The 25,447-nt window shown below is 39.5% G+C and overlaps 2 protein-coding genes and 1 long non-coding RNA gene across 3 annotated transcripts; 2 read left to right on the forward strand and 1 right to left on the reverse strand.

Moving 5' to 3' along the window:
• Positions 1–694: 694 nt before the first annotated feature.
• On the reverse strand, positions 695–4,689 carry LOC124851006. The gene is made up of 2 exons (XR_007032158.1): positions 4,361–4,689; positions 695–1,097 (listed from the first exon to the last, which is right to left on the reverse strand). It is a non-coding gene; the product is annotated as an uncharacterized LOC124851006 (long non-coding RNA).
• A 480-nt stretch (positions 4,690–5,169) lies between these two features.
• ankrd10b (ankyrin repeat domain 10b) lies at positions 5,170–20,384 on the forward strand. The gene is made up of 6 exons (XM_035651273.2): positions 5,170–5,572; positions 6,448–6,600; positions 7,643–7,734; positions 16,685–16,950; positions 17,443–17,544; positions 19,724–20,384. Exons 1-6 carry the CDS (start codon positions 5,375–5,377, stop codon positions 19,954–19,956), a joined length of 1,044 nt encoding a protein of 347 aa, XP_035507166.2. The 5' UTR covers positions 5,170–5,374; the 3' UTR covers positions 19,957–20,384.
• A 670-nt stretch (positions 20,385–21,054) lies between these two features.
• Positions 21,055–24,713, forward strand: ube2al (ubiquitin conjugating enzyme E2 A, like). Its single transcript, XM_035604021.2, has 6 exons — positions 21,055–21,237; positions 22,348–22,428; positions 22,530–22,555; positions 23,295–23,384; positions 23,467–23,555; positions 23,925–24,713. The coding sequence occupies exons 1-6, from the start codon at positions 21,194–21,196 to the stop codon at positions 24,051–24,053; spliced, it is 459 nt and encodes a 152-aa protein (XP_035459914.1). The 5' UTR covers positions 21,055–21,193; the 3' UTR covers positions 24,054–24,713.
• Positions 24,714–25,447: the final 734 nt, after the last annotated feature.

Below are 25,447 nucleotides of genomic sequence, written 5' to 3' on the forward strand. Positions count from 1 at the left end.
GCAGATTCTTAGAAAATCATCAATCCAATTAACTATGACTCGTAAACAGGAGTACAGCACATTACTCGGAGATCGAGAATGAGATAGAACTCTGTGTGTGGTTTGACCATGTGAGAGAAAGAGAGAGAGAAAGAGACAGAGAGAGAGAGAGAGAGAGAGAGAGAGAGAATGATCACGCTCCATTCCATTTAAGTCCGACATCTACAACCCACCAATCCCCCTTCTGTTTACCAAAGTGATACCTATCACCTTTGCGTCATTCCTCTGTCGTCTGTGTGGAGTGGACTCGGAGCTGTATCATCAGACTAAAGCAAACAATCCATTGTACTCTGGTGAAGACGCATGCAAAGGGGAGAATGGGAAGACAGTTTCGACGAACAAGAGGCTGCCTAAAAAAAAAAAAAAGTCAGGGCCAAGTGAACTGAGCTTGAATACTTGAGTTTCAGGTCAGTGTGTGGCCGAGCTAAGCAAACAGACAGTAGTCAAGAGAGATATCGACCCAGACTGATAAGTTATCAGCGGACATTCCTGTGCAGATGTGTAGTCAGAGTCAGCTACAGACATCAGGACACAGAACCTGGCTGCAGGTCCATAAATTCACGTCGGAGTGACGCATGACGAGACAGAAAGATAACTCATCAGAAATGACTTGGCACTCAAGAGAACTGAATGAACTGAATTCACCCACAGAGGCTTCAAATTGTTTTGCATTTATTTGCATTCTCAAATACAGCCCCTCTGGAAAATGTCAGCAAAAGGTCCAGACTTCAGTGCATGTCTGAAGCAGCTTAGTATTCTTATTGCACTGTGGTATTTCATCATGCCACATATCCGTTGTCTTACGATTATAATGTTATCTGTTGGATCCCACGTCATGTTGGCTGCATCTGAAGGAGTTTTCAAAATGGGAGTCGCAAAGCTGTGATGCTGTCTGTCTTGAAATGCAGCCTCCGAAGGATGCGGCCCCTGAATTGGGACACAGCTATAATGGCTAGAAAACCATTTTGGACTCTTTGGCTTTCCGTCCCGTCCAGGGTCAACACTGACACGACCATAGACCTCAGCATGTCGGCCAAATGGGACTGACCAAGAACAGCCTGTAAACACATACAAGTAAACATAGCAATCACTGCTATGCATAACAGGGAAGAGTATTTATCAGCCTTAGGCTACATGAACTGAATTACTGACGTGGTGGGAGATAATTCATTGTCATAAGGACATGTAAAGACTTTTGTTTGTGAAGCATGGATTTGGTTATTACTTGTGGAGATGTCCATAAATAACATAATTTAATACATATAATGTAGACAGTATCTATGTGGCTATCTCGTTTTCTTGTGCTCCAGGTCAGAACACTGCTCGTTCGCTCATTTAAAAAAAGAAACATTGATTTTCATTGACAAAAAATGTGTTTGCTAAGTATAAATATATGCTATAAGCAATGTTTTCACTCAATGCAATTGTGTTAATACAGATAAAAAAATTATGTCAAAAGTTGAAAGTTAAACATTTTTTAAACAGATTTTTTATTAAACGTTCAGAGAATCCAAAACCTGACACCATAATCTCCAACTGAATTGTTGCTGTATAGTTGCATTGTGGGTAATTTATGCACCAGGTTTTGAAAAAAGAATATATATTTTGGCTTCTTCTGCATCACTTTTGATCCTTTTTTTAACTGATCTTCATGAGGAGAAAAAGACACTCAACAGTAATCTTCCACTTTGCCCCTTCTTCGTCTTTCATACATGAAGTCAAAGGAATCCCTCAAGTGTTTGGGCTTGTTTATATTTTTTAATATTAATTTTAATAAAGCTGATATTAAATTGCTGCATTTTGTAAAACCCCAATTAGTTCTTTAGTATGGCAATCAACAACATTCTCTGTTTGGAACATCATCCGTCCATATTCATTCAAATGTGCATCTAAAATATTTTCAGATTGTTAAGGAGTAAGGGCAGTAGCGGAGAAGGGAGGGGTGCACTTGTGCTGACCTGGTTGCCTCTTGCTCAAAACATTTTCTGCATACCATTGTGTTGTTTCGTACTAATTAGTGTCCAAATCCATAAATACTGACCTACATGTCACTTGTTGAACAGAGGTGAAGGAGGTGACTTGGGAAAATTGCTAATGGAGTGCCTCGCGCCGCATGCTCAATGGTTTGGTAGTGAAGTGGAGCGTGATATCATCACAGTGATATCCAGATGACGCACCTCTCTGAGGTTCATTAACATTCCCTTCACTCCGAAGCTTTTCCCATACCAGAAATCAGCTCTGCAGCTTGTACAGTGCATGCACGAGATGACCCGTTTGATAAAAATGGATGGATGGTTGATGGATGGAGCTCACAGATCCAGGCAAAAAAGCTCAACAGTGCCTCCCACATATATGGGATACTTCCCCTCATTAGGGGAAAGTAACTACGTACATTGACTTAAATAATGTTCTTAGTAGCATTTTTTTAGGTACTTATACTTTACTTGAATATTTCTACTTTATTCTTCCTTATATGTCTTCTCCGCTGCAATTCTGGGGGCAATATTGAAACTTAGCTTTAGTAACTTGACATTTTGCAGAATGAAATTATTAAAACATAATATGAATACACTAACAAAGACAATTGATACATCATTATAGATGAACCAATGATGATCCAATTGCGAATCTGTTTTCTTTGCCTGTGTAACTAAATAATTCAATTTACTGATGATGACAATAAAAACAGGAAAATTGAAAATATATGTTTTGTGTCATATATAGATCTGTGACTGCTACTGGACTGACCCACCCAAAGTGATCTGTAATTAAATCAAGAGCATTCATATTGACTCATGAGTGGCTTCTTTTGGCTCAGGAGGGAAATCAAGTCATCTAGTAAAAGTGATCTATTGTGGTCAGTATCTCCCTGCAGTGTACAGAGAAACAATTCACCACAAAACAGGTATAGCTACCGAAATGGTTTGCCATTTCAAAAACAGATCATGTGCATTGTTAAGGTTTGTTTGTATTCAGCTAACCTTATGAAAAAAAATAAATCTATTAATACTATTAATATTGAAATAATGAGGGAAAAAAGAGAAGCAGATATCCTGGCCTTGGTTTTGTTTGTCCAGTTCTTGTTGTATACTTCCATCTTGTGGTGAAGGAGAAACATTACATTAGAAGCAGCGAATATTCTTTTCCAGTGTCACTGAGATGATCTGACTGTAAAATGGAGACTGGAAATGGATTATGGGGTCTAGATAACACCAACTCAAAAATGTAACTAAAGAAACTATCTAGGTTTTTTTATAATGAAAATAATAAACACTTATCTTCTTTATATATTTTTAAAACGTATTCATGAGGTAGTAGAGCTGGACTGTTAAATTAGGTCTAAAAATTGTGTAAGACAGCAGACACAGTGGGATGATTAATTAATTAATTATTTTTTACAGAAGGTAAAAGATGATAGAGGAGAGAAAGAACATGCCATAGGTTATATGGAAAAACAAGTGCCTCTAATGCCTTTAACCTTCAATGAAAAAACATGGTAGAAATGAACCTATTGTGGCCAAAATATAAATACAACACATAGATTGCCAAAAGTATTGTAAAACAAAAAAAACAACTAAAAGAAGGCAAGCTGTAAAATACAATACAACTAACTTAAAATGAGCCCATTATGACCATAGACGATATATAAAAATGGAGATATAATTAAGCCAGTACAGAAGTGCCTGAAACCTTATTCTCTGGACTGACCACCAGAGGGCGACTCCACTGGTTGCAAAAAGAAGACAGTTTCTATAGAAGACTATGCGAAACTAACCCAACTTCTCTCTTGATTCATAACATCAGTAAACATTTTCCCAATGAGTAGAAGTTTTAAATCTCTAGTTTTAATTTTTCTTCAACACAGCATGATGTTGTTTTTTTTAAAATTGATTGTCCAATTCAGAGCAAAAATAGACAATAAAGCACTGTATGCATTGGGGCGTGGATACGTTGTGACTGACAGCTAGTACCGTCCAATCGGTGCAGCTCGCAGGTGTAGGTGAATCAGCGTCAAAAAGGTGTGCACGTCACGTGACTCATGTAGACTTCAGATAGTTCCCGGAAGTTCTTAGCGCGCAATTTGAATCCATTATTCAGAGCGACAGAAACGCGATTTTTGGTAATAAGTAGTCAATAAATGTATCGATATACAATAAAGTAGACCGACATGCCCATGAAGTTACTCTACGTAGTAAGTCAATACGTTTTCTTAAATCATAAACAACCATAAAATAATAATCCACTAACATGCTTTAATGCGCATTTAGATATGATACAAATGTGCTGATAATATACAATCTGCTTATTTTAAACATCTTACCGTTCATAAGTGCAACACAGTCGGTCCATTGATCCATTCTGCTGCTCCTCTAATGTGCTGCGATGTGCTGCTGCTCACTTCCGGGAACTATTCAGAGGCTCCATGATCCGCCATTGCAAGAAAAAAAAAGGTTCATTAGAGTGAACGGAGTTGTTCGGAGCCCTCTCTGGGGGAAGGTTTTCCACTTGATTGAAATCTACACCTTCGCCGCTAGATGCCACTAATGTCGACACACTGGTTATTTAAAGGGATAGTTCAGTGATTTTGAAGTGGGGTTGGATGAGTTACTTATGAATAGTTAATATGTTTCCTTATGGAGATGGTGATCAGCGATGTCATTTAACGGAGGTGAAATGAAGACGGATTCCCACTGTTGCAGAGGGGACCTCCGAAAAACGTATTTTTCGCCACATTGTTGGAAAACTATAGCAATGAAAAAAAAAATCCTTTGGTGTACATTGAAGGGATATTTTATTTTCAGGTAAGCATTTAAAAATGTGGCGAAAAAGACGTTTTTCGGCGGTCCCCTCTGCAACAGTGGGACTCAGACTTTCGCCACGTCCACTTCTCCTCCAAACTCCGTTAAATGACATCGCTGATCACCATCTCCATGAGGTAACATATAAACTATGCATAAGTAACTCACACAACCCCGCTTCAAAATCACTGAACTATCCTTTTAACCGGGAGGAGGCAGGGGAGAGGAGTCGGTCGTGTGGGAGTGTTTCAATCCAGTCCGGTCTCGAATCCAGTCCGGAGTTTGCGGCCCACTCGGCGCTTCTCAAGTTTCAACCCCCGGCGCGTGCTCTGCCCTGTCTGCTTTGTGTTGTCAGGCAGAAAGTGATCACACACACACACACACACACACCATCCATCCATCCATCCTGGAAGGCGTGTGTCCTGATACACAGCAGGCACCGCACCGACGAGCATCGGAATCGAACACTAGCCACCATTACGTTTTTGTACCCAGTTATCATCGAGCATTTTTTTCCCCCTGTAGTTGTTGCAACGATGTCTGTCGGAGTGGAGTCTGGCTTCTCGAGCGAGGAGGTGTTGAACAGCCGCTTCCCTCTCCACCGGGCGTGCAGGGACGGAGACGTCGGCGCCTTGTGCTCCCTTCTCCAGCGCACGTCCGACCCGGCCGACCTCGCCGTGGAGGACACCTTCTACGGCTGGACGCCCGTTCACTGGGCCGCGCACTTCGGGAAGGTGAGGTCGCCGCAGCTCTTCGCGTCTGACGCACTCGGTTTCTGTTTTTTTCATCGTGGTCTTTGGTGAAACTGTCTCCGCAATGAGCGACGGCGCCGCGCCGACACGAGCCCCGTCTCTCGGCCATTTCCTCGTGTGAACAGGGAGCAGAGGAGACAGGAGGCGGACAATGGACTGGCGACACGAGCCCTTCCGCTGCCAGACACAGACACATCGGCGAAACACACCGGTTGTGTTTTTTATTTTCAAATGCTTGAATTAGACGCTGTGAGCTGGAAACGAACATTGAGCGGGAAAAAGATGAACCTTAATGGCCGTTAGGTGCGACGTTGACGAAGAAACTTCAACCGCGCGAAGAAAACCCCCCATTAACATTAGTTATCTTAGCTAACGCCAGTTAACTTAATCGTCTTAACGTCTCTTGATATAATTAAAACCCAGTTGAGCAGTAATTCTATTTTTTTATTTTTTTTAAAATGTACAACTTGGAAGCTTTTCATTAAAAAACATGGCGGACTAGAAGTTCCTACATCAACTTTCAACGTCAAGGACACATTTCTAACCACTTGTTGACCTCACCTAAACAATTACTCATGGTAGGTAGATTTGTCCTACACTCACAACACTGGGAGGAGGGCGGGGCCATACTCTGCACAGAAAATTGGACCCATGCCCCAAGCAACAAGAGTTATTAAGACTGGGGCCGAGTAATGTTTCATTTCTGCCTCTTAAACAGACAGTGCACTCTTCACTTGCCCTCACACGCCCAGCGTGTCCTTGGAAAGCACTGAGTGAATTGGTGCATGTGATGTCGTAATCTGCCTGACTTTTTTTCTTTTCCTCTATTCGTCGGCCCTGTCTCTCCCCACACACAGCTGGAGTGTGTGATGCGTCTGGTCCAGGTGGGATGTGGTGTGAACGCGGTGACCTCCAGGTTTGCCCAGACGCCCACTCACATCGCTGCGTTTGGGGGCCACCCCGAGTGCTTGTTGTGGCTCCTCCGAGCCGGCGCAGATATTAACAGACAGGTATCCCGCACGCCTTGCACACTCACGCACCAGGGAATTAAATGGTTCAGTTTGCTGCTTTGAGCATTACTCAACAAGTCAAGAAAAGTTCATTGAACATTTCCCTTGTTGTTATTTCCCAGAGAGACTTGTGTAAACATGATCCTCCACAAAGTATGCTGAATATGCAGCAAATAAAACGGCACGATTACAGAGTAACATTACATCCAACGTTGATCGCCAAATTACTTTTGCATAAGAAAAGAATCAAAGATTTAAATATACTCCGGCAGACGTACATGAGCTGTGTGAGCGGTTGAGCTCACACTGATCCCATTAAGGAGGATCTTTCTAACTCGGGGTCACGACCCCTTGCTGTGCATTGTTACTGCTTAGCCCTCCACTTGACCTATATTCAGACGAAGTGTGTCGCCTTCATTCTCTGCTTTTCACTTGTCACATCTTTGCCTCATCATGTATATTCATGCTCCGGCTCAGACTCATGCTCTCGGAACTATATTTATGCTGCGCTGCACTGCTGGGATAAATCAGATTAGTAGGTCACAATGACATAACATGCTTGTCGTCATCATGAAACGCATTACCAGCGATTGGCTTTGAATTTGCTCAGCATATGCACCTGGGGAAATTCCAGGATTTCCCTCCTTTTGGATTTATAATATTTTGACCTGGCTGTTGGGACTCTAGAGCAGCGAAGTATGTGAGCACAGCCCCACTGCATTGTGGTCAGAAGCAGCCTTCTTCCTAAGTGCTTTTGTTCTCCCTCCCTTGCCCATCTGCACTCTTGTTAATGTGTAACTGTAGAGTGTGTGGGTGGTGAAAAGATCAGGATCCGCTCTTCAGAGTTACACCCTGTTACTCTCTGTTTTCTAACCTTGGAAATGTATAAGTTTGGCGGTAATGGAGGGTATATTAAAAGCCTATTGATATGCACATTTAGTGTATGAAACAGTCAAGTGCTTTGGTTCCTATTGCTTGTTCTTGTGCACAACACAGTCATCCTTTTTTCTGTGTGTAACTGCAATCTCTTGTCATCACTCAGGACTATGTGGGCGAGTCGCCCATCCACAAGGCTGCTCGTGCGGGCAGTCTGGAGTGTGTCAACGCTCTCTTGATTCAGGGAGCGAAAGCTGAGTAAGTCCTGTGATGACGTCCTACGCCCACATTTTATTTCTCCTCTGTACTATCCAACTACTTAGTAACACCTTTTACAAGGGATCACCACCAAATTCAAATCAGACAAATAGTACAGGATAACGATAATAATAACATTTAAATGCGCGGTTTTATATGCAGCTTTTTAAATGTTGTGAATAAGACAGTCAGGGAATCGGCAAATTAAACTTTACAGGACTGAGCAAGTCTGAAAAAAGAACTGATCAAGGTTAAACAAATATAAACTTTGAAGTCATATGTAACATTACATTTTTGCCAGCATGGGTGTCTCACACATACCCAGCCAGAAAGAAGCTGCTCTTATATATTGTAAATTAACCATAAATAAATTTAAGCTGTATGCTATTCATCATTAGAAACAATCCTGGTTGTATCGTCAAAAAGTACACACTGTACTTTCTAGAAAATATCAAAGTGAATACAGAACTCATCATTTAAATATCCTACTATAAACATTACCTCCCTGCTTTTTTATGTTTATTCTGGTGGTAAAATTGGACACCAGAAAATTGCGGAAATCATTTCTTCGTCCAGCAATGTTCAAGTAATACGCCGATGGCGGTGCAATTCAATTAAATACAAAGGATATTTTGTGAGATTGTGACAGTTTTGGTTGGTCCTTACTAGACAAACTAAACAGGGTTGATTGTTCAACCACTTTGGCTCAAACCAGTCTGATCATTAGATTTGTTGTTAGACAGTCAAATAGTTGATGGTGCTCCCTTGAAAATGTGACACGTTTTGTTAATCCTCGAAACTTGTTGTTGATCATTGCAACAATTCACATTAAGTTGCCCTCTGTGTGTAATAAAATTATCCCTCAGATATACTGAGTTCGTAGACAATGTTTCATAAGTTGCTTTGATGTACTTCCAACAGATACCTTTTGTATTACCTTTTGTAATTTAAGTAAGGGCTGTGTTATCATAAAATTCAATAATTAACCCGGCACAGCGCCTGTGATGTTAACCAGCATCTGTAAATCCAGCACGATTATTACTCTTACATGAGGACAACTTAATGTAAAGGTTGATAAACTGTTTTTCGCCTAGTAGACCATATTGCATGATCTTTGTTAAATCTAGAGTGTGGTTTTCTTTGTTAACATTTGTTTTGGTTACTGTCTTAAATGCACAGCCTGACTTGATGACCAAATGCACATTGCCACTTTTTCTTAAACCCATTTTTACTTGGAAGAAAAGATCATATTTCTGTTGCAGAGAATGAAACTGTGTAGAAACTGAATTTCATAAGTTTCATTATCAGGACGTTGCACAAGAACTGCAAGATTAGATTTCCTAGTTCGAGACCATTTTGTCTGTGGTCATTCTTACTTTTTATTTTTTAGGACTTGTGTTGAATACAATAAGATAAAAAAGTAAATATAGGCTGCGAGATAATAATGGATACATTGTGAATACAACCAGTCCAGATCACTCTTTTTGTTAGGGGTATTTTAGTATTTGGATATCTGCCACAGTTGTAATGCTCAGCCACACCTTCACAGTTGGCAACTGCTTATGTTTTCTTGTCAGTACTGGAACAGATTTAGTTTCATTCGGTGCAACTGAGGCATGAACAAAGGCGTAAAAAGACACAACCCCATCTATCCTGTTTCCTAGATATAGATCCAAGGCCTTCAGGGAGGTGTAACAATAACACACGATCGTGTAACTTTTTTCCGCCCTGTGTGTCTGAACAGATTATAAATACTATCTCCCAAAGGGCATGCAAGTCAGTTAACTCAAAGAACTAAGCGCTGCTAGAATGACTTATTTTATACAATCGTGTAAACACTACTTTCTGTGCTGCTTGTTACTTCTACTCAGACATAGTTTGATTAATCAAATTGTTTTTGGTTTGGCCAGAGTATGAAGTGTGTATACGTAGGTTTTTTTTAATGCAGAAATTAATTAATTAATTAAAAGATGCAGCACACTGTGATGATAGATTTAGCAGTTCAGATGAAAGACTGAACAATTTTTCTTCCTCAGCTAAACTGTTTATGCTTTACTTGCAGTTTCATTTTTTGCAACAAGCCTTATGCCTTTTCTTTCTGATCCCATTAGTAGAGAAACCAAAACAACCAGGGAGTTTACACATGCCCACTTTATTGTTTCTTTTAAGTTTTTCTGCTATAATTAGAGAAAGTGGTCATTATGTGGTCAAATAAATCTGATCAGACCAATTACAGTATATGCAAGATCATTGAAGATTATTGAATTTTTTTAATCAAATATGCCATATTGAAATAATGTCAGAGTTTAAGTTAATGGGCACATGTCAGCATGAGGGGGAAGGCATTTGTATTTGACAAAAATTAATCTAACTTTTGACCCCTGGTTACCTCTTGCTTTAAAAAAGAATGTAAACAACATCAACACACCTTTTTTAGAGAGTGCGGAAAAACACATACAACCTATTCCTGCTTGTCCAAGAGACACTAAATAATATTGTATTAAAAAAAGAGACAAATTATATATAGTCAGTCATTTCAGACTTTGAGACCTGGGTGATTTTTACACCAAGTTAAAACTTATGTTGACACTGCATATGAAACCCCTGGTTGTTTTGGCTGTTTCAACATAAATGCAATTCTTTTTTGCATACATGTTTTTAGTAAACGCCTAATTTCTTGTTGATACCATGTAATGTGCATTTGGTTATCAGTTGATGAATGTTATTTATGATAAAAATGATGTGTGATTTCCCCCCCCTGCAGATTACAGATACTTTATTTAGTTTAGTTTATTATCAAGTTACTTTTTTTTTAGTCATGACAGAAATGTAGTGGAGCAGACCTGGGAGGGAAAAGAAGGCTCACAAGTGGGAATGAGGCTCATGACAAAATAACTTAAGACTAAGCTTAAAAATTAAACTGGTGTCAAATGTCTGTTACTAATGACGGTAAATATGTTAATTCTAAAAAAAAATAAAAATATAATGTCCCCAAAACATTTGAAAGCCAAATATCTTTTGTTTTTCAAATTAAAAACAAATAAATTCTATAAATATATAAACACACCACTGAAATGAATATATAAGCCATTTGGATAATTCATATGTCATTACTTGTGTTTCTAAGTAAAAGTATAATTTTGCAAAAAAATAATTATTATATAATTATTTTGCTTTTGAAAAAGTAATTTTAAATTTATAAAAGTAATGTAAAACAAGGGGAGAGAGAGTGGGAAGACATGCAAGAAATGGTCACATGTCCGGTTTGAACCCTGGACCTCTGCATTGAGGTTTAAACCTCGAAGTTTATGTGTGCCTGCTCTATCCACTGAGCCACCCTGGCCACAACTATCCTATTACTATGTTGACATTTTTTTGTAGTAGCATAAATGCAAAGAGATGAATAAATAAAAAAAAATTAGTAGGTGATCAAACATTAACAGGGTTGTAGGTTGACCTTTTCACCTGTTTTAATCCATTTTTAACTGCCAAAATATTTCAGAACAACAACCATGTACATAAGAAACTATAGTTCGTATCAGCTTCATGAATATATTGCACATCAAATTTTAGCAATGTCCTTTTTCAAGTTGACGTGAACATTTTATGGGACACCGGCTACATGTTCCCAATGTTCTTTGTCGGCCATTTGCATGTTTTTTTTCTCGACAGTCTCAAGTTCCCATGTCATCACACATCTAAAAAGTAATTAGATAGTAGAAAATAAATGAAGCTTCAAAGGAACTAAGTCTCCTTTTGGCAAATTCTTTTTCTCTAGTGTGGGTGAATTCATTCTGGCCCACACAGTGACTGACTCATTGATAGACATTTACAATATAATGGAGTCTTTTTTTATCTCCAGTATTTCAGAAGATAAATTCACATTTGTAGTTCGACGTCTATTAATAACAGTATAATAATGTTTTCTTCATTGAAATTTACGGTTCCATCATACAACTGTCCCATCAACATTATTAATTTGTAGCCTAAAATTTATATAGCCAAATTTAACGGCATAATCACTATTTAATTGCCTCATACAGACATTATTCGCAGTATGACACTAATGATATGGACATTGGACTTTGTGTTAGCAATATTTTGAGTCTTTCTTGTCATCGCAGATTTTTCTGTGCTTGAATTCTCCTCCGTTGGCGGTTCAGGTCGTCAATTCCCTTTGTGAGGATTCTTGAGTATTGAACCCCTTTCCTTTGCTCTTCTGTTCACACGCTTTGTGCCGCCACATGCCACCTCGTACCTTCGGAATCCTCTGAATATATTTGAGAAGGCTTTGCCACAGGGACTCCTCCTGTTCTCCTTCGAATTGGCAAACAAAGAAGAAGAAGAAGAAGAAGCAGAGTTTAAGTTAGGAGAAATCACACTAAATGGATTCAACTCAGATTTATTTGGGGGAACAGCTAGTCAAGCATCTCTAACCCTCTGCCGCGGATTCAACACACTCAGTTGGCCGAACAACGGTCGGTAAAGGCTGACTGACCACAAAGGATAAATTAACTGTCCAACAGCACCTGATGTCTGACTGTGGGTTTGAGAAGAGCAGGGGCCAGAATCATTTGAATGCATTCCACAGTGTTGACCCTCAGAGACTTGGATACAAAATGAAACGTTGTCTACACGTGTCATCTTTGGAAACCACTTGAGAGAATCCTACCATCCCCATTTCCTTTGGCCCAACCATGTTCATTCACTCATCTTCTTGCAAACCCTGTCACTGCAGAGCCCTGGTTCTGGACAGAGGAATGAATGTTCAGTGGTAGAAGAGGGAATTGTCCTTGTCCCCATGTTATCCACATCTTCGTCCTGTTAGATAGCTGAGTGCAGCTTTACATCGGAACAAGAGTGTCACATCTGAATTATCTTCGTCTGGTGCAACTGGGACAGTCTTGTCTCATTTGCCAACTTCCTCAGGGGCAATTTCACCGTATAATCCCAATGACACAAAGTTCTCATGCTAAATCTAAATTAAAATTTAAATCAAATATAGTACATACCTTAAAGGAAATTTTTCCTACCCAAAACATTGGAGTTACTTGGGCAGAAACGAGCCTAACTTCACCGTGTGCGATTAAAAATAAATCCTCAATATTCAATAAAGGTTATGAAAACAATGTCTAAACAAAGCTCTGATAATTTTGTCGTCCTCCAAATGTGATCTAGATGGGTTCAAACAAACTTGGATATTAAAAATATAATAGGAATTACTCTAAATCTCTTCATTAAAAAGTATTTTTCTATTTGTCATGAGCCTCAGAGTGTAAGGATGGTGCGGTAGACAGCTAGCAGCAGGTAGGACAGTGTTTAGAGGCTGCCGGTGATGAGAGTAGTGCATAGAGAGCGACTCAGAGCAGCAGAGTGAGATGAGTTAGATTTGCATAGCATCATGTACTGAACTATTAACTGTTTAATGTTAACACTCATCCTGTTGCACTGGTTTTTTCACTGTCATTTCACTGTACCAAATATTTTCCATACATATACACAGAAATGTTTTATTTTGTATGTCACAGTATTTATTAACCCTATACAGTATCATAGTCTGTTTTGACATCTAATCTCTGTCACCTTTTCCTTTATGAAAGTGACAATAAGTTTTACGAAAAAAGTTTTCTATACTGTTAACAGAAACGGAACCATACGTCTTAATGTTTTGCAGCCATTGAATTGGAAATGACTTGGTTTTTTCAAGTAATCCTAGAAAGGGGGAGAATAGACACTGCTGAGTCTGCCCCGTTCCCTGGGATAGCCGCACTGTTGTGGCATTGAGTGTTCTCACTATCGCTTCCTATCTACACACTGGCAAACTGTTGAGGTATTTCTTGCGGTGATTGGTTTAAATGCTAGGTTTTTTTATGAATCAAAACTGAAGTTTTAGACCTGCATGCTTTGCTTAGTATCCATGATTGTTCCTGTATCTAGTCTTTTTTTTTTAAATTTAAAATTTAATTTTATGATTTGTTTTTTGATTTGTGAACTAACCATAGGAGCCCTTTATATGGACAGGTTTAATCACGTGAGTCCCATTATCAACATGTAGCATGATCATAGGCTGCCTCTGGAAGGTTAGACGATAGTTAGAGAAGATACATAATGTGTGCTTAGGACGGAAAAGCAAAGCATACCAGGCATTTACAAAGAATTAACGCTTCCTTTTTAAATTTCCTTACTAAACCTAGGTTAATTTGTGTTATCCACAGTTATCCATATTGTTGGATCAGTGCATACTGTAGATGTCAGGTCTCACTAAAGGAATAACTGGATTGTTTTAGTTATTATAAGGGGATTGGTGCAAGGGTGACCAAAGAAAAATAGGTTGTCAAAGAAGGTAAAGTTAAATAAACTAATATAGGAATTTCCACTGCAGAATAAAATAAAGACTATGGAGAAACTTGCGTGTTTAAAGAAGAATTGTACTTGGAGAAGAGAGATGTGCAACTGTGGGATCATCTGGAAACAAAGTTATTCCACAAATTTTCATTTGATTCGAGCAAGTTCCTTATTAGAGGTGGTTCAGACACTCATGGACATTTCAAGTCTTGTATCAGATTGTCTAGCTTGTGTTTTTGTGTATCTAAAAAAAATTAGGAATTTTTAAAATGACCAATTCGTCATAAAATATTTTACTCGCTAAAATGAGAGCAATGTGATGGTTGAGACTGGATATCAGCACATGCGGCTCCAGATGTTGACCACTTTGACCATGTTTGACCACTGTACTCCCTGTGGACAACATGTACAACACATTGTGTTGCATTAAACAAGGAACGAATTATAACAAATGTATCTCACAGGACCTCATTTTGCTTAATAGATAAAATGCTGCAGCAAATTCCTTACAACTGATTTTGCTTACGATAATGGTTTTATCTGACCAAGGGTTTAAAACTGCAGCTGATTAGTAGAATGTCTATTCCTCAGAGTGAGACCAATCCATCTACCCTATCACAAAATGGTTCTCAGTATAAATGTATTCTCTTGGGGAGAAAAAAAAATCCCTTGGAAGCGTTAATTTTGAAGGGGACGGGTAATGTGCAACAAGTTATTATTTACTTTTGTTGTTTTTCATTTAGATCTTCAATTCTATATGAAATGTTTTTCATGTACACTTGTTATATTGAAATGTTTCCTTTTTGCACAACTGTTTAGAGAAAAATGCAGAGAAAGAACAGGTTCAAAGCAAAATGAATGATCAAACAGCTGAAATGCTGTGTCATTGTGTGGAAGTCAACGTACATGGTTTTAGCAACTTAAACTAAAACAGTTAAATTAAACGTATTGTTTATACTTGTAGTTCTTAAAGCACCCACCACATAGCCTATTTTATTCACTGCATATGGGTATACGTTATTCCCTAGTGTATTTTAATATTAAACAGTCTACTGATGAGAAGTTTAGATTTTTTATCTTGGACGTGGGCCGTGAGTCCCAGTTCTTTCACAAAGACGAGGCTGTTTGCTTTGAGAACTCATTTTGCAGTGTGATGACATTTTGGCTCAGAACAAGCACAGTATTGTTTTGAAACTGGCCAATGGAGAGGAGGGAAAATCTCATCATTAAGCTAACAGGCATCTATTTGGTGAGTGAGATATTTTCCTTCCCTACTCGCTGACTAGCGGACATGTGTTACTGCAAGGTAATTTCACATCTGCAGAAGAAAACGGATGTAGTTTAATTTTATCTGGCACTTGATTTACTTTATAACTAAAGGGAGAACCGACAAGTATATTTTTTTCATCGTATGTAGTTTATTTTTAAATGGCATTAATAGGATCTGAAAGATCGTCCAATGAAATTGCTTCCACCATGTACAAGTGTGAACATTGAAACCCCTTTGACACAGCACTGTTTACTCATTTATTTCGCACTCAGAAAATCAACTTAATCCTGCTGCAACTGGATATGATTAACACAACTGTATCTGCACCGACTCTCATTGAAGCTATGAGTTTTCGAACAAATGCTTCTGACATTTGTACGTGTCTCTTATTGTTATTACTTCCTTGTCTTGAAACAAGATGAAGACTTGCTCTTTTCAGTTTCACCTTCTCAGGAGAAGACGTCTTGATTTCTCATGCTTGGAGCTTTTCAGTTGGTTCTTTCTTTCCCCTCCATTCTCCGTAAGAACCACTAAGTCTGTGCCATTTCCTCTGAAGATACAAGTCTATTACTACCTGGCTTCCTTTGGATCAAGGACTTAAGAATCTTGTACTTGTTTGGAAGACTTTGACAATCTTGCTGTGCAGTGCTCTGCTGCATCACTTTTTCCAGAGATGCACATTATTCTGGAGTGTAACCCTTTAACACAATGTCTTCATATGCATCATGCATTCATATACACTGGTGGACTTGCTTTCTTCATGCATCACAAATTTGGTCAATGTCAAAACCATTACCTGCGAAATCCTTGAGCAGCGTCACCGGTGGAAATGTGAAATGACGGCGATCTTCAACAACCCGCAAAGTCCTCCATGATGTTCAATTTGTCGAGCTCTTTACATCGCCTGTAGAAAAATGATCTCCTTTGGATTCAACCATCCTGTCCAGGTTGTCTGATGTTTTCAGGTACTCATTTATATGAAGTGGTGCATACCTTCAGATGTCTTAATCATGTCCTTTTGCAGCAGACATGTTTCCGCAATCATGTGGAAACTGTTTCAAGAGTTAAGTTCTGTGAGAGATCCAAATGATCCAAAAGGGATCAGTCGTCATCTCTCATGAAGATGACGAAGAGGATGTGAGGGGGTAGAGCAGCAGAGGCTTTTTCTATACATCTGTATGTCTGTTCATGTGTGAGTGTTTGCTTAATGAGTCTGTATGTGTGTGTGTGTGTGTGTGTGTGCTTGGGTGTGTCTTTTTTTGTTTGTTTGTGTTGTATTTGTGTAAATCAAACGTACAGTGCGTGTTTCTAACACTCCCTCTTCCCATTGTGCAGTATGAGGAATGCCAGTGGGCTGACTGCTGCCGACCTGGCCCATGCCCAGGGATTCCAGGAGTGTGCTGAGATTCTCTCCAATGCCCAGAACTTCCAACAAAACATGGCTCAGTCCCATAATGGGGCTTTTCTGAATGGCATGACCCAGAACGGGGGCCACACTCTCCCCACCATCCAGGGACGCAGCTTCTTGAATGGCGCCCCTAACAGAAAGAGGTCATTCGATGGCATGGAGGCAAACCCAGTGAAGAAGGCTAGACCTAACGGTACGTCACTGAGCTAATCAAATATCTTCTTATTTAATTTGGGATTTTAATGTCTTTGAAAGCAGTGATTATTATGTCACACTTTACCACACATTTACCATTAGGTAAGTTTGCAACAGACGGGACTGCTCAATGTGGGCTCTGTTTGTAACTAAATATAAAAGCTAGTATAACATTTATGTTTATACTGTACGCATTGCACTACACCACGAAAGTTTGATTATCATTCTACTCTGATTATTGCAAATTTTAGTGTTAGAAATTGACTGTAAGCAGCAGAGTCTACAGAAACGAGTGCTTTAATTTCCAAAGTAAGAAATGTCTTTAAAATGGATACAGGAAGAACAAGAGATGAAGCCTCGCATTGTGTCATAGATTTTCCGCAGACTGGTTATTGCATTTTTTTGTATGTTTCAAGACAATGAAAGTTAAAAAGAAAGTTCTTTTCAAATATCAGCCATAGCTTCTATTTCATGTATCCCTTCTCCGTAGGTGTGGGCATGCCGCCAGGAATGCTGAATGGCAACGGGCCACTGGGTGGTGCTGGAGAGACCCAGATGGAGAGCATGGAGCTGACAGCAACCGTAATCTCAGGTGGGCCAGGACCGTTTGCATTTGGGCTGAATGGGTTTGCGCCTCGAGGGCCAGGGCCCATGAATCAGTGTGAGGACCAGGGGGGACAGGACAGGTCGAGCCCTGCGGCTAAAGAGATCGAGGTCATCACCGCGGCATCAATGCAGACGCCCTGTCGCTGCACCAACTCTTATGCCTACCTGTAGAGGGCCTGTGTGTGTGTGTGTGTGTGTGTGTGTATATATTCACACATTCTAATGTTCCTATTTATGTAGTGTGTCCATTTAGTTTTGCTTAGCATTATTATAATCTGATACATGAATAATGGAATACATTGGGTTTGATTTGGTGGTAAGCTACATTTGAAAGTTGTATAGCTGTGTGTGCTATATTGTGTACTTTTCCATGTACCTAATTTTATTGGGATGGATACAAGTATTATGATTTCTTTGTTTTTCAGTTATATTTAATGCACCTGTCCAGATATATAGACTATTCTGTAATTTTAGGTTTATTATAAATAGACGAGTTTTGTTTTGCACAATTAAACAACAATCACAAAATCATTGGCATTCTCCTGACACAGTTGCATCACCTGTGCAAAAGTAGGTCATGCTGAATTAACGGAAATAGATTTTTAAACTTAGTCTAAGATGTTGCTTCCCAAATTATCCATTGTTCTATTACGGTGTAGGAAAAGGGGTTTGACGTTATCTGTCGCCTGAAGATGTTGTAATGGGCCTTGTGCTGAAAAGTTCAAATGCTCATGTAACATTTTTTTTTCTTTTGTTTTGCCCCCGGCTAAGTTTAATTAATTGAAAATCAAGAAAACTTGATTAATGTTTGATAGACGGAGACATTTAAAAAAAAAGATGATGTGGGCCTGAGCACTCTGTAATGTAAGCTGGGGAAAATGTCTCATGATGTTAAATGCCACCATGCATTAACTGATGTTTGTTTTATATTCCAGAATTAGCTTATGCCAAAGCATATCCCAACATGAATGTAGCTTGTAAAGTATAAATGGTTCACTGTGCAGCTTTTTTTTTTGTAGTTTATTGATGTCATGTACTAAGACATTAGTCGTCCATGGGCTTAGAATTTTCTTGCTACTCTGCACCTCCTTTGTTTTCATTTTAGCTGTGTGCTTTATTTATAATGTTTACTGTGTGCGCGTGTTAGCAAAAAAATGTTTTAAGGAACTAGCAGAGCTTGCACATATGTTATATAATACTTATCTTATATAATAATACCCAGACTGATTTTTTGGTCATTTAAAATCAGCAGTTGCGAATAAATTGTACTGCTCAAGAAAATTTGCATGGATTTCTACACTTTGCAAAAGGCCTTATTTCTTGAGGAACAATACATAATAAATAATAATGTTTGTTATTTTCAGACTTTTATAGCGAGTGGTTAGGGAATTTCTTTCTGTATTTTGTAGTACTTTTTCATGTTTAAAATGGTGTCTCATTATTTTTGTTTTACATGCCAGGTCCGAGTGTATAGTTATTCAGTTTGGAGCATTCAGTGCTTAGTGGTGAGCAGGTTTTAGCTTTGTACTTGATTATGTGAAATTATTAAATGTTGATACATTTTTTAAACGCGACTGTGGTTGGCCTTTGTTTTCTTGATGTGTTCTCATGCATCTGTCAAGTTCATGGAATTTTTTGCTAGCCTGATATTCTGATGAATGTAAAGGAAGGGTTATGAAAATGAAAATAATTAAACTAAACATGTCTAATTTAAAATCACCCCTGCTCTTTGTGTGGGGGTTTCAGATTATGGCATACCAAATGTCAGGCAGATTTAGGGTTTTCTTTTTTAGTCCAGTAGCTGACATCCCTGTGGGTACGGAACTAGGTCACTGTGTCATACAGCACCAACTGTATGACGAAGCACCCACAGATCAGGATGTGACCTATTTAGAACAAAGTCTCGGGTCAATACTTTAATTGCATAAGACTGCAGTGTATTCCAGTGTGTTTCATGTATTAACATTTAAGTTCTTCAGTGTTGAAATGCGTTCAAAAAATGACAACTAAAATTGATTTTTGTTGCTACCTGCCCTGTCGATAGTTGTGCAGTATAAAATTAATGTATCTTTCTGCTTCTCATGCTTCTTATGTTATTTTTGGAAGCAGGGAATGTGGGTCACATGATTATTTATCTGCCATTTGACCATTTGTCTCATTTCCAGTGGCAGGTGAGAGACAGTGTGAGGATCTTTGCTCAAATGGTCACAGTCAACTGCCACTTCCATTTGGATGTGACCCAGCAGCAGAGATCCTCGACGACCAACACGTCCACAGCGACTTGCATGAGCTCCACAGCACTGCGGGCAGCCAGCTGGAGCACCAGAAGTCTCTGAAAGCGCAGCAGTTCTATGACCACGCTCTCTTCAGCACCCTGCTTCTGAACCATGGATCATAGAGTACAAAGGATGTAGCTGACAGGCCGTCCTTGAATCTCATTTCTGCTTGAATCTCATGTGAGACTGAACAAACATTCATTTGCCTTAAAGCCATCGAGTGGTCCAGTTATTCAGTGATTCATCCATTTTTGTTGTCTTTGTTGTAGAGGGCAGGCCCGTTGTTGTGGATGGATCTGAAATGTGTTCGATAAAGTTTATTAAGAAGTGGATCTATTTTTTGTTTAGCTTTTTAAATTTGATTACGCAGTAAATAGCTTTGTTTTTCATATCCACTTAAGTCGACATCCGTGTTGAACCACTGCCAATACTTTTGTTTCTGTCTCAACTAGAAGTTGGGCTATTCCCCCTCTTGATGTTAATGAATAGAAGCCAAGCGCATCCCATGTTAATCTTTAATAATTAAAAAAAAGGTTTGCAAAAGTTTAAACTTGGATCATTCTTCGGCTAATTTTTGACTGCCTACATGTGCAGATGATTGGGAAATAAAGCATTGTCCTGGCGAATATGCCTTGTAAACCACTGATAAATAATGTGTATGTATTTTGTTTGGCTGCACAGGAAATCCTGGCATTTAAGATACTTCCAATTATCAAAAACGTCATTTTCTTCACTTGTGGGGGTCCCTGTTTTTGTACCCAAAGAAAGCTTGAAGCAGTTTCATGTGGGTGCATTCATCTAAAATGAGTTTAAGCTCAGGCGAACCCCGGTCCAGCCTCACTTGTAGGGGCTCAGCTTCTCTGGTGGACCGGGATGTCAATCACCTGTCACCGGGAGAGCGACCTTCATCCGCGTCGCTGCACCAGAGCTGCACAAACACCGCGTCACCGAGACCACGCCCCTCGACAGAAGACGCCCTCGACGAGAACGGGGGGGCGGCGGGGACGATAATATGCTGGTAAAACAACGCATGTATCTCACCGGTGTGTTACTAAATATCTCCCACAATTTGTTGCGGAAGATGAACTGTAGGCTAGTGCTTTAAGTCACAAATACACGTTATTTAATTTGTATTATTATATTTGTATAACGTGGTACTCCAAATGCCCCCCCCCCTTCTCTCGTGAAATGGTATCGCCCAGTAAACCTAGCTGGGCAAACCAGCGCGTCAGGATTATCCTGAGAAACAGTCGGGCCGTCGCCGAAGTGTCGAAAGACATCCGAGAACGCCACAACTTGTTTTTTTAAACCAAAAATAAGCAATTAAGTCTTGTCAGTGCGTTTTCCACAAGTGAAACCATGTCAACACCGGCCAGACGGAGACTGATGAGAGATTTTAAACGGTGAGTGGATGGTGAGACGTGTTGGGGAGCTATGATTAGTCAAAAACAGCTAGCATTAGCTTAGCCTACGGTAGCTTGCCATTTGTTTTAGCCAGTGTGTTGTTGTCGTTGTTTGTCTTTCGAGCATCACATCGCCCGGTTCGCCTGTCGCCACCTGTACACGACGGCCTCGATGCACATGGTGTGTGTTTCCATGGAGCCGAAACATCACAGTGAAAATCGTGTTAAGTTAGCCTGTCGCGCTTCGCCCGTAGCTAGAAGCTAACAGCGCTAACAGGCAGGTCCGTCCACTGTTTACAGGCTGCTTTGAAACCAGCTGGCGTTTTTTAATGTCCGTGACGCGAGCGACCGATCGGCCACGTTAGAGTCGGTCCGACACGCGTGGCCGCCACTTCGACTAACTCCCACTCGTGTGAAAGTGGTCGTTGCTAACCAGCAACTCATGTTAGCTATGGCCACATTTGGACTCGTGTGAACTTATCAAAGTTTGGTGTCAGGTGAGTCACTGTGGGCAGATGTGCTCTGAGACAAAGGTTCAAACACCATCTAGTATTATTCTCACATCACAGGCGAATAGATTGTATTAATTGTGAGACAAAAGTTTTCTGAAGTCTAGACTATCTATTTTCTGAGGGGGGGAATATATATATATATATATATATATATATGTTTTTCTTGGGGTTAGTATAGTGAGATTTACCATTTCTCTTACTTCATACGAAGTCCTGTCTATTGTTGAAGAAAGTTAATCATAAAAATAAAACTGTTAGGGTAATTATATATCTATGATTCACACCACAGACTTGGGTATTTTTTTTTACTTTTGACACAAAAGTATGAAACGTCATCTGGGTTAATGTGTAAATGGCATAGCCAAGGTGAGGAAGTAATAAAGTTAATTATTTTAATGTGGCAATTGAGTCTGCTCACTTTAGTCCACTGTCCCTGCCGCCGGCGGTGTTCGCACGTAGAGTCATGTTTATTTGACATGGCTGTGGCCAAATGCTTGAAGAGAAAGTGAGATCGCGGGCTGCTTGCTGGCCGAATAAATCCAGTTTCCTTCCAGTGAGTGGAACTATCATATTAACCAATTTTGTTTCTGATATGAAGATTGCAAGAGGATCCTCCAGCCGGTGTTAGCGGCGCTCCATCTGAAAACAACATCATGGTGTGGAATGCTGTCATATTTGGGTAAGACAGCGCCATTAGTTCACAATGACCACGATGTTCAAAAACAAGTTTGTGTGACGTGTGAAATTAATGACTTTCTTTTCTTCTTTCTAACGTCACAGCCCTGAAGGAACTCCCTTTGAGGATGGTAAGTGATGCATTGTGATCCTGACTTGTTATTTCTGTGTAGTAAGACACAATTGCTAATGTGAAATGATGAAGTGATAACATTTTAGTCAACATCATGATGTTCTGCAACACTTTTTTGGCTATTGTTTAACACCATAACTCGGGAACAGAGCAGGAGAGAGTGAACATATTTCCTGGAGTTTGGCTTTCTAAAGGCGAGGCATGCAACCAGGAAGCCATAATTCAGGTTCTGTCTCAAAGTGACGCTCAACCCAAATCTAATTTAGTTTATCTCATAAAACTAACTACAAAGTTCAATGATTATGAAAAACCCTTTGTATCCTCTGAGCCTGAAACAGCCACGGCTGGTAGCATTATGTTTTCAGGTTGTCCGTCCCATTCTTGGGAACGCGATATTTCATGAACGCCTCAATGGAATTGTGAATGTGACCGTACAAACCTTTTTTTGGCCATAACTCATAAAATGCACTTAATATACTTTTTTTTTATTAATCCTCAAGTTTTCAGTACATGTATTTAGAGTCCGGACAGACACGGATGTAAACTGAATATTGACTGGCTGGCCAATGCACACAACCACAAAAATTAAAATTAAACCCATAATATACAACTTTTCAATAGGTTTTGTTCTGGTTAGGATAAGTCACTGCTTCCACACACTTTTTGTGCCTGGAAATATTCCTCACTGGAGCCAGATAGTCATGGTAATAAATATCCTTTTTTTGTTTCTTTCACAGGTACATTTAAGCTTATTGTAGAGTTCACAGAAGAATACCCCAACAAACCCCCCACAGTACGATTTGTGTCAAAGATGTTTCATCCAAATGGTAAGAACGTTGTCTCATATACTGGCACATCAGAAGTCTTATTGATATTTGTGGGGCAGAGTTTAACTGTTTTTATCATCAGTCTACGCGGATGGCAGTATATGTTTGGACATCCTCCAGAACCGTTGGAGTCCCACCTACGATGTATCCTCTATTCTTACATCTATCCAGGTAAGAAGTGCCCTTATGCTTTATTTCACTTTCTTTTATAACCAAAAGCGTAGAAAAGCCAAGGTATACGCTTTACAATGAAAATTTCTGTCATTAATCTAGAAATTGTAGGAGCAACATATTGCAAGTGAGATTGTCAAGGTAGATTGTCAGAAAGATATACATCAGCCAAGCTCTAAATAAAACAGGTCTCTGGTGTCCTGTGTCACATTCACCTGCTTTGTCACATTTCATAGCTAAACATAAGCATAAACTTTGAACTGATTTTTTCAAATGTGGTACTGGATGCTTGATGTGACTAAAAGTCTGATCCAGGTTGGTTGTTTCCTGCTGAAATGTTCTCACCTCCAGTACTTTTGTCTTCCTCAGTCTCTGCTCGATGAACCAAACCCCAACAGTCCGGCCAACAGTCAGGCTGCGCAGCTCTACCAGGAGAACAAGCGGGAGTACGAGAAGCGCGTGTCTGCTATTGTAGAACAAAGCTGGAGAGACAGTTGACCTGACAATCCCGACAGCTGCTCTTTCCATTGTAAAGCTGTGTGTGCTGCGAGTTTTAGTGGAGTACATCTTCATTTTTGAGCCCCCCCCAACTCTTTGATTTTAAGCTTTTATGCACTTTACCTTTCTTAGAGTTTTTTTTCCCCTTCCCCACCAGGAGGGATTCATTTTTTTCTGTGTTCTCCCACTTTTCTAGTCCATCAGGGGAAATGTGCTGAATCTTGCCTCAGTGTTTGGACTAGTGAGCCATTACCCAAACTCCGTCTGTGTTCTATCATGCTGTAGTGACTCCTCATGACTAAATTATGTGAAACGTCTTTTGAGGAGCGTCGTCACTTATTCATGGGTCCTCTTCTGTCGTGCCCCTGATGTGTTCTGTTAAGTTTGTGTTCACAAGGCTCCAGTGTGATCGCCCCACCTTTTCTTTGGGAGAATGAGCAGCCTGAGCATTAAAGACTACAAGGAAGTCAGACATTTTTACACCATGTATTTTGCTGTGTTGTGAACTCTGTTACATGCATGACAGTGAGTGTGTTCACATTCCTGTTCAGTACCCATGTATATAAGAAACCTGCAATTGAATTTATGTACAGATTTTGCACTGGTTGTCTCCCATGTCATTTTTTCAGCACTTGTAAATAAAAAAAAAAGTCAATTTCATCCTCTTGGTAAGTTTTTGTTTTTTATCTTTTTTATTGTAACTGCAAATTAAACATGGACAAGAAGAGATAGATCTCTTGTTTAAGCCAATATCATATGTGACCCAAGTGTTCGAGGTAAAGATCTGCTGCTGGGTTACAGGTGTTTTCACTTATCATCTTGCAAGTGAATGTTTGCATTTTGTTCAAGATTTACAATTTGAAATGCATTCTAGAGAGTAAATTCAATGCCGCATGCAATTTCTGGGTTTTAGATTGACATTTTTAGTCTCTTCTCAGGCCCACATGTATCAATTTATGCTTCAATTGTTTCTGCAAAGCGACCAGGAGCAAAATCCAATCCTTTAAGTGAAAAAATGCATTGAGTTCAACAAGAGACAAATTAAGTAGGAATCCTTTAGCGATGGTGATTGATCAAGTTAAATGCAAGACATCCAAGAACTTTTAATCCTACAGTCTATTTAATAACGGTCATACTATAAGTACTGAAATTACTTGATTTTGTCAATCACATTAAACACGCCTATGAGATCTATTTGCAGCTAGGATGCTAGTTGTGAGACAATTCATGAAAACTTTCCCTCGGCTAAACCAAAAAAGTGGTGTTCACAGTATGTGCACTACTTCACGCCGATGTTCCACAATGCAATGAGTCAGGTTTGAAAACTCAACTGTTCATCAGAGTAAACTAAAGAAAGTACTATGTAGGGTGTCGTTTTATCAGATACACTTTGT

The sequence above is a fragment of the Scophthalmus maximus genome, chromosome 14 (genome assembly GCF_022379125.1).
Source record: "Scophthalmus maximus strain ysfricsl-2021 chromosome 14, ASM2237912v1, whole genome shotgun sequence".
NCBI classification, from domain to species: domain Eukaryota; kingdom Metazoa; phylum Chordata; class Actinopteri; order Pleuronectiformes; family Scophthalmidae; genus Scophthalmus; species Scophthalmus maximus.

Coding starts and splice junctions, on each gene's coding strand:
- ankrd10b (XM_035651273.2), top strand. CDS start 5,375: ATGTCTGTCGGAGTGGAGTCTGGCTTCTCGAGCGAGGAGGTGTTGAAC. Junction 6,601..7,642: donor GCGCAGATATTAACAGACAG/GTATCCCGCACG, acceptor GTCATCACTCAG/GACTATGTGGGCGAGTCGCC. Junction 17,545..19,723: donor GACAGCAACCGTAATCTCAG/GTGGGCCAGGAC, acceptor TCTCATTTCCAG/TGGCAGGTGAGAGACAGTGT.
- ube2al (XM_035604021.2), top strand. CDS start 21,194: ATGTCAACACCGGCCAGACGGAGACTGATGAGAGATTTTAAACG. Junction 22,429..22,529: donor TGGAATGCTGTCATATTTGG/GTAAGACAGCGC, acceptor CTAACGTCACAG/CCCTGAAGGAACTCCCTTTG. Junction 23,556..23,924: donor CTATTCTTACATCTATCCAG/GTAAGAAGTGCC, acceptor TGTCTTCCTCAG/TCTCTGCTCGATGAACCAAA.